Source organism: Oncorhynchus keta, chromosome 10 (genome assembly GCF_023373465.1).
Source record: "Oncorhynchus keta strain PuntledgeMale-10-30-2019 chromosome 10, Oket_V2, whole genome shotgun sequence".
Classification (NCBI taxonomy): Eukaryota; Metazoa; Chordata; class Actinopteri; order Salmoniformes; family Salmonidae; genus Oncorhynchus; species Oncorhynchus keta.
In genome coordinates, this window is record NC_068430.1 from 7,545,535 (window position 1) to 7,560,543 (window position 15,009).

General features: G+C 43.5%; 2 protein-coding genes and 1 long non-coding RNA gene across 10 annotated transcripts in view; 1 reads left to right on the forward strand and 2 right to left on the reverse strand.

The window, feature by feature from the left end:
- LOC118389602 (glutaminase kidney isoform, mitochondrial-like) overlaps positions 1-12,416 on the reverse strand; it is a 37,064-nt gene extending 24,648 nt beyond the window's left edge. The window contains exons 1-4 of the mRNA XM_052526382.1: positions 12,020-12,416; positions 11,738-11,837; positions 5,468-5,589; positions 250-379 (exon numbers count right to left, since the gene is read on the reverse strand). Of these exons, the coding sequence (XP_052382342.1) occupies positions 250-379; positions 5,468-5,589; positions 11,738-11,837; positions 12,020-12,231 (564 nt within the window). The 5' untranslated portion in view covers positions 12,232-12,416. The remainder of the gene's footprint in view (positions 1-249; positions 380-5,467; positions 5,590-11,737; positions 11,838-12,019) is intronic.
- Positions 12,417-12,723: 307 nt separating this feature from the next.
- LOC118389435 (retinol dehydrogenase 7-like) overlaps positions 12,724-15,009 on the reverse strand; it is a 13,819-nt gene continuing 11,533 nt past the window's right edge. For 2 of the 8 annotated variants that reach the window (XM_052526385.1, XM_052526384.1), the window contains one exon: positions 13,225-14,345. In XM_052526385.1, coding sequence (XP_052382345.1) covers positions 14,125-14,345 — 221 coding nt within the window. In that variant the 3' untranslated portion in view covers positions 13,225-14,124. Of the gene's footprint in view, positions 14,346-15,009 lie in introns of all 8 variants that reach the window. The other 6 variants (XR_008143891.1, XR_008143890.1, XR_008143889.1 and 3 more) reach the window with 6 other exon arrangements.
- On the forward strand, positions 12,787-13,556 carry LOC127932070 (uncharacterized). The gene is made up of 3 exons (XR_008143894.1): positions 12,787-12,929; positions 13,121-13,310; positions 13,425-13,556. It is a non-coding gene; the product is annotated as an uncharacterized LOC127932070 (long non-coding RNA).

Sequence of the window (15,009 nt, forward strand, 5' to 3'; positions counted from 1 at the left end):
ACTACTGTACATGTTAAACAGATACTACTGTACACGGTAAACAGATACTACTGTACATGGTAAACAGATACTATTGTACACGGTAAACAAATACTACTGTACACATTAAACAAATACTACTGTACACGGTAAACAGATACTACTGTACACGGTAAACTACTGTACACAGTAAACAGATAATACTGTACATGGTAAACAGATACTACTGCACACGTTAAACTACTGTACACGTTAAACAGATATACTTACATGTCCGTCATGGTTTTTCTGGACGGTGTCGTAGATTTGATCTATCTTTGTTACAAAGGCATCAAACTCAGGGATGATGAACTTCTTTCTGAAGGCCTGAATCAGAAGCACTATGTTCCCACCAACACACCTGAGGATCGTTACAACAACAGCATTTTAATTAGAACTGAAATAAGGAAATTAATACCCTTTGTCGTTGAACCAGAGCCCTCGAACATTAACTCTGAATTACACAGTGTTCGACTCAACTGTCGTTTCCCTTTAAGGACAGTGTTTCAACTATGACAATGAATTGGAGTTAATAACTATGAAAGGATTCTCATTCAGAGTAAATTATTGTCGGTTATGGAAACGAGTGCTTCTCATAGTGTACATTTTAAAGGGTCTACTCCCAGCTAGCACATAACGTTCTGAGAACCATATGTTTATTAGTGTGTGGTTGTCCTGTGGTTATTTTGCATACAATCTTCCCACAACATTCTGGAAAATGTACAGCTAGCACATAACGTTATGAGAAACATATGTTCCAGGGAATTTGGTGGGAATTTCAGTACTTCAGCATAACGTTTCCTGCAGGTTTCCTCTTGGTTCTAGTACAATAATGTTCTCATAACATTAAGAAAACGTTCCATAAAAACCACACAAGGAAACATTGGTAACGTTCAAAGAACGTTCTAAGAATGTTATTTAAGAACATGCATTCTGTTCTCAGCGTCAACAAAAGTCATTGTAAAACGTTCTCAGAACCTCCCTGGTAACCTAAAAATGTACGTTCCCAGACCAGACAAAACGTTCACTTCCATTCTCAGAACATTTACAAAACTTTCAGTTTTACCGGAAACGTATGGTTTCGTTCCCAGAACCAGTCGGAAACCAAAAGCGTACTTTCCCTCAACTTCCAAGGAGTCAAATGTGCTAGCTGAGTATTTCTACACAGTAGGTTATTCATAAATAAAGGTTTGTGAAAAGTTAAAAGGCCTATCATATGTCTTTGTTGTGAGCAGAGAGATGGGTTGGGTTGTAGGACATTGATCGGCCGTTTAATAGGATACATGGATACATAATTAGCTGTGTGTGTCGCAGACAATAACGTTCACATGGCTCAGCTGAACCCTATTTTCCACAGCAAATTCAAACCACTTTATCAAGATGAGGAAACAAAAACAACAGCGGTAGAAGAAGTGGAATAACGGTCCTTCAACTGCACCTCAGGAAGTGTCACTCAGTGCTGCCTCAAAGGAATCATCGGGAAAGATTACAGTATCTTTTCAAAGAACTCATAGCAGTTTCTTAAAGCGACAGTACACAATTCTAATTATAATCAAATAAGTAAGTTAATAAGTAACCATACACTAACTCCTGACTCCAGAGTTATAAATCAGAGTCATGGTGTGGCATGATAAAGACTAAACGTCCCTCATTTTGGCTGTGTGTATGTGTGGGCATGCGTGTGTATGTGTGGGCATGCGTGTGTATGTGTGGGCATGCGTGTGTATGTGTGGGCATGCGTGTGTATGTGTGGGCATGCGTGTGTATGTGTGGGCATGCGTGTGTATGTGTGGGCATGCGTGTGTATGTGTGGGCATGCGTGTGTATGTGTGGGCATGCGTGTGTATGTGTGGGCATGCGTGTGTATGTGTGGGCATGCGTGTGTATGTGTGGGCATGCGTGTGTATGTGTGGGCATGCGTGTGTATGTGTGGGCATGCGTGTGTATGTGTGGGCATGCGTGTGTATGTGTGGGCATGCGTGTGTATGTGTGGCCCCAAAGTCCAAGCCAGCTGGCATCTATCAATCCGAGTCGTTGCCTGCCCTGTAGCCCACAACAAGACTACCCACCCACTGCCCTCACACAAATACATGCAGACAATACGTAGACGAGCGCACCGCGTGAGAGCACACATGCTGTTGTCTCTAGCTAACTCTTAAACATGACTTTGTCTTGAAGATTAAATGACAGAGAGAGAGAGAGAGAGGAGCTGTCTGTCTGTCTGTCTGTCTGTCTGTCTGTCTGTCTGTCTGTCTGTCTGTCTGTCTGTCTGTCTGTCTGTCTGTCTGTGTGTGTGTGTGTGTGTGTGTGTGTGTGTGTGTGTGTGTGTGTGTGTGTGTGTGTGTGTGTGTGTGTGTGTGTGTGTGTGTGTGTGTGTGTGTGTGTGTGTGTGTGTGTGTGTGTGACAGAGAGAAATACAGTATAATGTAGGCCTACAACAGACCCTGGATTAATCATGTGGAATGCTGAAGGGGTCAGGGTATTTATAGCCTGTCTCTACCATGGCACTTTGCAGTAAGAGGAGACGAAAATGTCATGACAGTGTGTTAGAGAGGCAGAGAGGGGTAGAGAGATGCAGAGAGGTGTAGAGAGGTGCAGAGAGGTGTAGAGAGCTAGCGAGAGGTAGAGAGGGGTAGAGAGGTGCAGAGAGGTGTAGAGAGCTAGCGAGAGGTAGAGAGGGGTAGAGAGGTGCAGAGAGGTGTAGAGAGAGGTGGAGAAAGAGGTGGAGAGAGCTAGCGAGAGGTGGAGAGAGAAAGCGAGAGAGAGAGGTAGAGAGGTGGAGAGGGGTAGAGAGGGGTAGAGAGAGGTGGAGAGGGGTAGAGGGGTAGAGAGAGGTGTAGAGGGGTAGAGAGGTAGAGAGGGGTGGAGAGGTGTAGAGGGGTAGAGAGGGGTAGAGAGAGGTGGAGAGGGGTAGAGGGGTGGAGAGGGGTGGAGAGGGGTGGAGAGGGGTAGAGAGAGGTGTAGAGGGGTAGAGAGGTAGAGAGGGGTGGAGAGGTGTAGAGGGGTAGAGAGGGGTAGAGAGAGGTGGAGAGGGGTAGAGGGGTGGAGAGGGGTAGAGAGGGGTGGAGAGGTGTAGAGGGGTAGAGAGAGGTGGAGAGTGGTAGAGAGAGGTGGAGAGGGGTAGAGGGGTAGAGAGGGGTAGAGAGAGGTGGAGAGGTGTAGAGGGGTAGAGAGGGGTAGAGAGAGGTGGAGAGGGGTAGAGGGGTGGATAGGGGTAGAGAGGGGTGGAGAGGTGTAGAGGGGTAGAGAGGGGTAGAGAGAGGTGGAGAGGGGTAGAGGGTTGGAGAGGGGTAGAGAGAGGTGGAGAGGTGTAGAGGGGTAGAGAGGGGTAGAGAGAGGTGGAGAGGGGTAGAGGGGTGGATAGGGGTAGAGAGGGGTGGAGAGGTGTAGAGGGGTAGAGAGGGGTAGAGAGAGGTGGAGAGGGGTAGAGGGGTGGAGAGGGGTAGAGAGAGGTGGAGAGGGGAGAGAGAGGTTGAGAAGGGTAGAGAGGGGTAGAGGGGGGTAGATATATAAATATAATAAACATAATAAATATAAAGTTACATATCACAATATTATTTTGTACGATATTATATCGATACTTTGACATTAAGTATCGCAAAATTAAAAAACAATCTTAAAAACCATCCTATAGTTTGTTCACCATCTTCTTTTTAAATAGCCAAAGTGTTTTCAGTACTTTTATTTCCATGACTGATCAGAACAAATGTTCTCTCTCGTTTCCCTGCAGCAGAAAAGACAATTTACATACCTTTAAAAACATTAACATGGACATTACAGACTTACACGCATACATACATTACTACATATACATAGAGTGCATTCAGAAAGTATTCAGACCTCTTCACTTTTCCCACATCTTGGTGCCTCTTGTCAAACTCCAAGCGGGCTGTTATGTGCCTTTTACTGAGGAGTGGCTACTGTCTGGCCACTCTACCATAAAGGCCTGATTGGTGGAGTGCTGCAGAAATGGTTGTCCTTCTGGAAGGTTCTCCCATCTCCACAGAGGAACTCTAGAGCTCTGTCAGAGTGACCATCGGGTTCTGGGTCACCTCCCTGACCAAGGCACTTCTCCCCCGATTGCTCAGTTTGGCCGGGCGGCCAGCTCTAGGAAGAGTCTTGGTGGTTCCAAACATCTTCCATTTAAGAATGATGGATGGGACCTTCAATGCTGCAGAAATATTGGAGTACCCTTCCCTAGATCTGTGCCTCGACACAATCCTGTCTCGGAGCTCTACGGACAATTCCTTCGTTCTCATGGCTTACTTTTTGCTCTGACATGCACTGTCAACTGTTGGACCTTATATAGACAGGTGTGTGCCTTTCCAAATCATGTCCAATCAATTGAATTTACCACAGGTGGACTCCAATGAAGTTGTAGAAATATTTCAAGGATGATCAATGGAAACAGGATGCACCTGAGCTCAATTTCGAGTCTCATAGCAAAGGGTCTGAATATTTATGTAAATAAGGTATTTATGTTTTTTATTTTTAATACATTTGCAATAAATTCTAAAAACCTGTTTTCACTTTGTCATTTTGGGGTATTGTGTGTAGATTGAAGAGGGCATGTTTTTATGTAATACATTTTAGAATAAGGCTGTAACTAACAAGATGTGGAAAAAGTCAAGGGGTCTGAATACTTTACGAATGCACCAAGAGCAGTGAGCAATATGTTTGGAACATCAAATCGAAATAAAATTACAGTATCTAATCGTTATTATTATTATTTTTTGTATTTACTAATTTTGTTTGCTAATTTCCTTACATTTTAACTCTGCTTCGTTGGGAAAGGGCTTTTAAAAGTAAGCATTTCACAGTAAAGTCTACACCTGTTGTACTTGGCAAGAGTGACAAATACATTTTGATTTCGAATCACAAGAATTTAAGGAATACTTCAGGATTTTGGCAAAGAGGACCTTTATCTACTTCCTCAGTCAGATTAACTCATGGATATCATGTTTATGTCTCTGTGTCAAGTATGAAGGAAGTTAGATGTAGTTTTGCGAGCCAATGCTAACCAGTGTTAGCGCAATGACTGGAAGTCTATGGGTATTTGCTAGCATAGCAGATACCATAGACTTCCCGTCATTATGCTAACTCTAGTTAGCAATTGCGCTAGCGCTAGTTAGCAACTTCCTTCAACCTCACGCAGAGACATAAAAACGGTATCCATGAGATCATCAGACTCTGGGGAAGCAGATAAAGGGCCTCATTATTTAACTAACAAAGGTTAAATTAAATAAAGGAGTGGCTCTAGAAGCAGGGCCCAAATCGCTCCCTTCCCCCTCCCCTTTGACCCAAAACCTTTTGATTTTGCAGACCTGTAGATGTAAGCAATATGGAAGCTTCAACAATGCTACGCAATATACCTTGGGGTTAAGGGGTAGGGGTATGGAGAGATTTGGGAGCGGCTAGATCCAACTAGCCGACAAGATAGACGACTCACTTGTGAAAGAGTTCCCGGTCCATCATGACGTCATGAAAGGATTCCGTAACGGAGCGTTGCAGTTTGTCCATACAGTCCTTCAGTCGGGGGTCTGACGCATTAAGACCAGTTTTCTTCAGGGCCTGATCAAATCAAAATCAAACTTTATTTAAAAGCGCATATAGGGTAATATAGTCTCTGTAGTAACTATCTAGTCTCTGTAGTAACTATATAATCTCTGTAGTAACTATATAGTCTCTGTAGTAACTATCTAGTCTCTGTAGTAACTATATAGTCTCTGTAGTAACTATATAGTCTCTGTAGTAACTATCTAGTCTCTGTAGAAACTATATAGTCTCTGTAGTAACTATATAGTCTCTGTAGTAACTATATAGTCTATGTAGTAACTATACAGGGTAATCTAGTCTCTGTAGTAACGATTTAGTCTCTGTAGTAACTATATAGTCTCTGTAGTAACTATATAGTCTCTGTAGTAACTATCTAGTCTCTGTAGTAACTATATAGTCTCTGTAGTAACTATATAGTCTCTGTAGTCACTATACAGGGTAATCTAGTCTCTGTAGTAACTATCTAGTCTCTGTAGTAACTATGCAGGGTAATCTGGTCTCTGTAGTAACTATCTACTCTCTGTAGTAACTGTCTAGTCTCTGAAGTAACTATGCAGGGTAATCTAGTCTCTGTAGTAACTTTCTAGTCTCTGTAGTAACTATGCAGGGTAATCTAGTCTCTGTAGTAACTATCTAGTCTCTGTAGTAACTATGCAGGGTAATCTAGTCTCTGTAGTAACTATATAGTCTCTGTAGTAACTATGCAGGGTAATCTAGTCTCTGTAGTAACTATATAGTCTCTGTAGTAACTATATAGTCTCTGTAGTAACTATCTAGTCTCTGTAGTAACTATATAGTCTCTGTAGTAACTATCTAGTCTCTGTAGTAACTATGTAGTCTCTGTAGTAACTATATAGTCTCTGTAGTAACTATGTAGTCTCTGTAGTAACTATATAGTCTCTGTAGTAACTATGTAGTCTCTGTAGTAACTATCTAGTCTCTGTAGTAACTATATAGTCTCTGTAGTAACTATACAGGGTAATCTAGTCTCTGTAGTAACTATGTAGGGTGATCTATTCTCTGTAGTAACTATATAGGGTAATATAGTCTCTGTAGTAACTATATAGGGTAATATAGTCACTGTACTGTAGTAACTATCTAGTCTCTGTAGTAACTATATAGTCGCTGTAGTAACTATCTAGTCTCTGTAGTAACTATCTAGTCTCTGTAGTAACTATGTAGTCTCTGTAGTAACTATATAGTCTCTGTAGTAACTATATAGTCTCTGTAGTAACTATCTAGTCTCTGTAGTAACTATCTAGTCTCTGTAGTAACTATCTAGTCTCTGTAGTAACTATGTAGTCTCTGTAGTAACTATCTAGTCTCTGTAGTAACTATATAGTCTCTGTAGTAACTATACAGGGTAATCTCTGTAGTAACTATCTAGTCTCTGTAGTAACTATATAGTCTCTGTAGTAACTATCTAGTCTCTGTAGTAACTATCTAGTCTCTGTAGTAACTATGTAGTCTCTGTAGTAACTATATAGTCTCTGTAGTAACTATATAGTCTCTGTAGTAACTATACAGGGTAATCTAGTCTCTGTAGTAACTATCTAGTCTCTGTAGTAACTATGCAGGGTAATCTAGTCTCTGTAGTAACTATATAGTCTCTGTAGTAACTATCTAGTCTCTGTAGTAACTATGTAGTCTCTGTAGTAACTATCTAGTCTCTGTAGTAACTATATAGTCTCTGTAGTAACTATCTAGTCTCTGTAGTAACTATCTAGTCTCTGTAGTAACTATACAGGGTAATCTAGTCTCTGTAGTAACTATCTAGTCGCTGTAGTAACTATGCAGGGTAATCTAGTCTCCGTAGTAACTATCTAGTCTCTGTAGTAACTATACAGGGTAATCTAGTCTCTGTAGTAACTATCTAGTCTCTGTAGTAACTATATAGGGTAATCTAGTCTCTGTAGTAACTGTGCAGGGTAATCTAGTCTCTGTAGTAACTATATAGGGTAATATAGGCACTGTAGTACCTATCTAGTCTCTGTAGTAACTATGCAGGGTAATCTGTGGGGTGTCTAGCATAGTCTATGGCTGCCTGAGGCAGTTCTCAATCAGAGTCAGGTGATTATCGTTGTCTCTGATTGGGAACCATATTTAGGCAGCCATATTCTTTGAGTTGTCGTGGGTGATTGTTCCTGTCTCTGTGTTAGTTGTCACCAGATAGGCTGTATAGGTTTTCACATTCCGTTTGTTGTTTTTGTATTGTTCGTGTTTTTCTTCATTAAAGATGTATCGAACTAACCACGCTGCATTTTGGTCCGACTCTCCTTCAATGGAAGAAAACCGTAACAGAATCACCCACCACACCAGGACCAAGCAGCGTGGTGACAGGCAGCAACAGCAGAAGCAGCGAAAGGAGGAATGGACATGGGAAGACGTTTTGGATGGCAAGGGTTGTTACACTTGGGAGGAGATACTGGCTGGAAGAGATCGCCTCCCATGGGAACAGGTGGAGGCACTTAGGAGAGCAGAGGCAGCCGGAGAGAGGAGCCGACGATACGAGGGAACACGGTTGGCAAGGAAGCCCGAAAGTCAGCCCCAAAAATGTATTGGGGGCTTAGGGAGATTGTGGCAGAGTCAGGGTTCAGACCTGAGCCAACTCCCCCTGTTTATCGTGAGGAGCAGCGATCGCAGGACTTCTGGACTTGGGAGGAGATATTGGACGGAAAAGGACCCTGGGCACAGCCTGGTGAATATCAACGCCCCAAAGAAGAACTGGAGGCGGCGAAATCGGAGAGGCGCTGGTATGAAGAGGCAGCACGGCGACGTGGATGGAAGCCTGAGAGTCAGCCCCATAAATTTATTGGGGGGAGGCTCACAGGGAGTATGGCTACGCCAGGTAGGAGACCTGCGCAAACTTCCTGTGCTTACCGGGGGGCTAAAGAGACCGGGCAGGCACCGTGTTATGCTATGGAGCGCTCGGTGTCTCCAGTGCGGGTGCATAGCCCGGTGCGGTACATACCAGCTCTTCGTATTGGCCGGGCTAGAGTGGGCATCGAGCCAGGTAAGGTTGGGCAGGCTCGGTGCTCAAGAGCTCCAGTGCGCCTGCACGGTCCGGTCTATCCAGTGCCACCTCCACACACCAGTCCTCCGGTGGCAGCTCCCCGCACCAGGCTTCCTGTGCGTGTCCTCGGTCCAGTACCACCAGTGCCAGCACCACGCACCAGGCCTTCAGTGCGCCTCGCCTGTCTTGCGCTATCAGAGCCTTCCTCCTCTCCAGCGCTGCCGGAATCTCCCGCCTGTTTAGCACAGCCAGAGCCTTCCTCCTCTACATCGCTGCCGGAGCCTCCCGCCTGTTTAGCGCAGCCAGAACCTTCCTCCTCTCCTGTGCTGCCGGAGTCTCCCGCCTGTTCAGCGCTGCCAGAGCCTTCCTCCTCTACAGCGCTGCTGGAGTCTCCTGCCTGTTCAGCGCAGCCAGAGCTGCCAGCCTGCCTGGGGCAGCCTGAGCTGTCAGTCTGCATGGAGCAGCCTGAGCTGTCAGTCTGCATGGAGCAGCCAGAGCTGCCAGTCTGCATGGAGCAGCCAGAGCTGCCAGTCTGCATAGAGCAGCCAGAGCTGCCAGTCTGCATAGAGCAGCCAGAGCTGCCAGTCTGCATGGAGCAGCCAGAGCTGCCAGTCTGCATGGAGCAGCCAGAGCTGCCAGTTTGCATGGAGCAGCCAGAGATGCCAGTCTGCATAGAGCTGCCAGTCTGCATAGAGCAGCCAGAGCTTCCAGTCTGCATGGAGCTGCCAGTCTGCATAGAGCAGCCAGAGCTGCCAGTCTGCATGGAGCAGCCAGATCTGCCAGTCAGCCAGACTCTTCCAGATCTGCCAGTCAGCCAGACTCTTCCAGATCTGCCAGTCAGCCAGACTCTTCCAGATCTGCCAGTCAACCAGACTCTTCCAGATCTGCCAGTCAGCCAGACTCTTCCAGATCTGCCAGTCAGCCAGACTCTTCCAGATCTGCCAGTCAACCAGACTCTTCCAGATCCGCCAGTCAACCAGACTCTTCCAGATCCGCCAGCCAGCCAGGATTTGCCGGATCCACCTACCTGCCTGAGCTTCCTCTCAGTGTTGAGCTTCCCCTCAGTGTTGAGCTTCCCCTCAGTGCTGAGCTTCCCCTCAGTGCTGAGCTTCCCCTCAGTGCTGAGCTTCCCTTCAGTCCCGAGCTGCCCCTCAGTCCCGAGCTCTCCCTCAGTCCCGAGCTGCCCCTCAGTCCCGAGCTGCCCCTCAGTCCCGAGCTGCCCCTCAGTCCAGTGGGGTTCTGGGTGAGGACTACTAGGCCATGGTCGGCGGCGAGGGTGGACTATCCTAGGACGCGAGGGGGAGAAACTAAGACATTAATGGAGTGGGGTCCACGTCCCGAGCCGGAGCCGCCACCATGGACAGACGCCCACCCGGACCCTCCCTATTGTTTTGATGTGCGTCCGGGAGTCCGGGGGTTCTGTCACGCCCTGGTCGAAGTATAGTATGTTTGTCTTCATTTATTTGGTCAGGCCAGGGTGTGACATGGGTTTTTGTGGTGCGTTTTTGTCTTGGGGTTTTGTGGGGTGTCTAGCATAGTCTATGGCTGCCTGAGGCAGTTCTCAATCAGAGGCAGGTGATTATCGTTGTCTCTGATTGGGAACCATATTTAGGCAGCCATATTCTTTGAGTATTTCGTGGGTGATTGTTCCTGTCTCTGTGTTAGTTATCACCAGATAGGCTGTATAGGTTTTCACATTCTGTTTGTTGTTTTTGTATTGTTCGTGTTTTTCTTCATTAAAGATGTATCGTACTAACCACGCTGCATTTTGGTCCGACTCTCCTTCAACGGAAGAAAACCGTAACAATATAGAGTAATCTAGTCTCTGTAGTAACTATATAGAGTAATCTCTGTAGTAACTATCTAGTCTCTGTAGTAACTATATAGGGTAATCTAGTCTCTGTAGTAACTATGCAGGGTAATATAGTCATTGTAGTAAATATACAGGGTAATCTAGTCTCTGTAGTAACTATATAGAGTAATCTAGTCTATGTAGTAACTATATAGGGTAATCTAGTCTATGTAGTGACTATATAGAGTAATCTAGTCTATGTAGTAACTATATAGGGTAATCTAGTCTATGTAGTAACTATATAGAGTAATCTAGTCTATGTAGTAACTATATAGGGTAATCTAGTCTATGTAGTAACTATATAGAGTAATCTAGTCTCTGTAGTAACTATATAGAGTATTCTAGTCTCTGTAGTAACTATGCAGGGTAATCTAGTCTCTGTAGTAACTATATAGTCTCTGTAGTAACTATATAGTCGCTGTAGTAACTATTTAGTCTCTGTATTAACTATCTAGTCTCTGTAGTAACTATCTAGTCTCTGTAGTAACTATGTAGGGTAATATAGTCTCTGTAGTAACTATACAGGGCAATCTAGTCTCTGTAGTAACTATATCATCTCTGTAGTAACTATACAGGGTAATCTAGTCTCTGTAGTAACTATGCAGGGTAATCTCTGTAGTAAATATATAGAGTAATCTAGTCTCTGTAGTAACTATATAGAGTAATTTCTGTAGTAAATATCTAGTCTCTGTAGTAACTGTGCAGGGTAATGTAGTCTATGTAGTAACTATATAGAGTATTCTAGTCTCTGTAGTAACTATACAGGGTAATCTAGTCTCTGTAGTAACTATCTAGTCTCTGTAGTAACTATACAGGGTAATAGAGTCTCTGTAGTAACTATACAGGGTAATCTAGTCTCTGTAGTAACTATATAGGATAATATTTTGACTGATGTGATCTTCACCAGACACATTCCTTCCAGTCCTCCATCGGGCCTGGAGGTATGGAGATTATGTCATTACAATAACATAATTAAATACTGTTCCATGATACACCTCTGTGTGTATTCACCCTGCTGTTTCCCACTGTTTCTTGCAATAGTTGAATGTATCCTTTGTTGGAGTTACTAATAGTATTTAGAAAATGCAATAACATACAGATAATTATTTTTAAAAAGTGAAATGACTCAAACTAATTGGCCTGTCTTGAAATGTATTTGTGCTAAACTGAGAGAGAGTTTGTTGTCAAGGAGGGTTGTGTGAGAAAGTATATATATATATTATTAGGCTACAGAGTAATCTATTTAGTTTATAATCGAATCTCCATTCTTGTACAGGTTAACTGATGTGTGCACTCACAGAGATAAAGTGTGAGACAGGGACTTGTTCCTGACCCTCTGTGATGGTGTAGAAAAGCATATCTTCAACTCCTGAGAACAGACCCTTTACATCACTGCTCCTACAGCAACATAAGAGGACAGTTTTCACAACACAGACACACGCTAAAACGTATTCAAATCATATTTATAGACTAATGGATGATGAAAAAAAGGAGAAAAGCGTTGTTTTAGAGATATAATTGCATGTCACACACACACACACACATCATTGAATTGGACCAATATAGTAACACAAACTCACAGTTTGGGAAGCACGTGGTCCATATCGGAGGTTGTTCCAATACGGTGCTGATCTGTTGAACTTGTGTTGAAACAGTGAATTTTAACGGTACGATGACAACCCGGTAATAAACAGTTATCAAAACACTTTTTGATAACTTTTTTAGTGGCGTCTGTCACAAAGGTTTGAACAGCTGCTGCGTTGGTCACCCGTAATATTTTCAAACAATGCATGGTTTACAACTTTATACACAAATAAGAGCAGACTAGGAGAATAACTGCCTTCGGGAAACCTTCTCGTTATTTTCGTTACTTTCCACTATTTCTCCGCAGTCTGATAGTTCCGCTTTTGGGCAAATCCACAACAGTTATACAGATCAAATCCTGTTGTCACGTTCTAAACTTGTCGCGGTGAGAGCACAAGCAGCGAGCTCTGGCGACGACGTCTGAATATTGTCAGGTCGGGCATTGGTCAGCACAGTGACCAATGAGAAATTACAACCAAGGACATTCTAGGAGATGATTAACACAAGGTCTGGCGCCAAAGATACAACGTATTCAAATACTCAAGGGCTTGCTGCAACCTGTAGACTATGTTTTGAAATACTTCGAGCAACTCAAGTGAGGTATGTAGGGAGAAGTCATGACATAGGCTGGCGAGGAGTATACAGATACATGTTCTGTGCCATTATTAAATGATGAATATAACAAAACAATCTTTCAAAATCATGAATTGGTCTCATTTTATTATTTGTGTTCATATAATGGACATCAGTTCTTTCAATAGGAACAGCCTTATTGAATATGAGGGTTATTCAAATCAAATGTTATTAGTCACATGCCCGAATACAACAGGTGTAGTAGACCTTACAGTGAAATGCTGAATTACAACAGGTGTAGTCGACCTTACAGTGAAATGCTGAATACAACAGGTGTAGTAGACCTTACAGTGAAATGCTGAATACAACAGGTGTAGTAGACCTTACAGTGAAATGCTGAATACAACAGGTGTAGTAGACCTTACAGTGAAATGCTGAATACAACAGGTGTAGTAGACCTTACAGTGAAATGCTGAATACAACAGGTGTAGTAGACCTTACAGTGAAATGCTGAATTACAACAGGTGTAGTCGACCTTACAGTGAAATGCTGAATACAACAGGTGTAGTAGACCTTACAGTGAAATGCTGAATACAACAGGTGTAGTAGACCTCACAGTGAAATGCTGAATACAACAGGTGTAGTAGACCTTACAGTGAAATGCTGAATACAACAGGTGTAGTAGACCTTACAGTGAAATGCTGAATACAACAGGTGTAGTAGACCTCACAGTGAAATGCTGAATACAACAGGTGTAGTAGACCTTACAGTGAAATGCTGAATACAACAGGTGTAGTAGACCTCACAGTGAAATGCTGAATACAACAGGTGTAGTAGACCTTACAGTGAAATGCTGAATACAACAGGTGTAGTTGACCTTACAGTGAAATGCTGAATACAACAGGTGTAGTAGACCTTACAGTGAAATGCTGAATACAACAGGTGTAGTAGACCTTACAGTGAAATGCTGAATACAACAGGTGTAGTAGACCTTACAGTGAAATGCTGAATACAACAGGTGTAGTAGACCTTACAGTGAAATGCTGAATACAACAGGTGTAGTAGACCTTACAGTGAAATGCTGAATACAACAGGTGTAGTAGACCTTACAGTGAAATGCTGAATACAACAGGTGTAGTAGACCTTACAGTGAAATGCTGAATACAACAGGTGTAGTAGACCTTACAGTGAAATGCTGAATACAACAGCTGTAGTAGACCTCACAGTGAAATGATGAGTTAAGAATATTGCTCAAAATTAAGCAACATAAATAATGGCGAAGAAAAGGCACAGTAGGTAATTATTCAAATATTCCATGTTTTCTCTCAAAACTATAGGACATCATCTAGCTTTTAAAACACAGACAGTATAAAGAAATACATTGAATTATCTTTTCTAAATGTGTAGGCTACTCTACGTTCTGTACATTTGAACTCAAACAATACATTATTTTGTATTCTTTAGTATTGTATTGTATAGTATGGGTTTATATTCTATTATATTGCAATGTATTGTATGCTAATGAACTCTAGACACTCTTAGCAGGTCGTGGCATCACCAGTTTCAGCCCAATATCGATGACACAGGATGGCATGTAAGAGAGGGGGATCCATCCCAATTTAGCGTCCCAGCCGGCACTGTAGCGGGTTCGGGGGTAGCTAGACGCCAAGGCATGCTCCATGCAGTTAGTCACTTTACTCAGGTCCGAGTCACACACTGCGTTCATGATCAACCGTTGGATCTGTATGTCTGGACAGGTTGGGGGGGGGTGATATTGTTAAAACTGTTAAGATGTTGTACAGTAAATGGTATAGGACTGAAGGAGAGGGGAGGGGAGAGGAGGGAGGAAATGAAAGGTGATGCGAGGGGAGGAGAATAGAGAGGAGAGGAGAGGAGAGGAGAGGAGAGGAGAGGAGAGGAGAGGACAGAAAGAGCAGATAGGCTCCTGCCCTATGGACTGTTCTGGCTCAGACAAGGCTACAGGATAAGAAAAAGGGGTTTTCTTGTAAAGTTACCAGGTAATCTCATTGGCCCCTCAAACAAGACTAGAGATTTTAACCCTGTGTGAGACAAGACCATGATTTAACCTAAATACTCTTGCGATGGATAACAGCTACTGCTGCTACTGCCTCTACTGCTGCTACTACTACTGCCTCTACTGCTGCTACTACTACTGCTGCTACTGCCTCTACTGCAGCTACTACTACTGCTGCTACTGCCTCTACTGCTGCTACTACTACTGCTGATACTGCCTCTACTGCAGCTACTACTACTGCTGCTACTGCCTCTACTGCAGCTACTACTACTGCTGCTACTGCCTCTACTGCTGCTACTACTACTGCTGCTACTGCCTCTACTGCTGCTACTACTACTGCTGCTACTACTACTGCAGCTACTACTACTGCTGCTACTG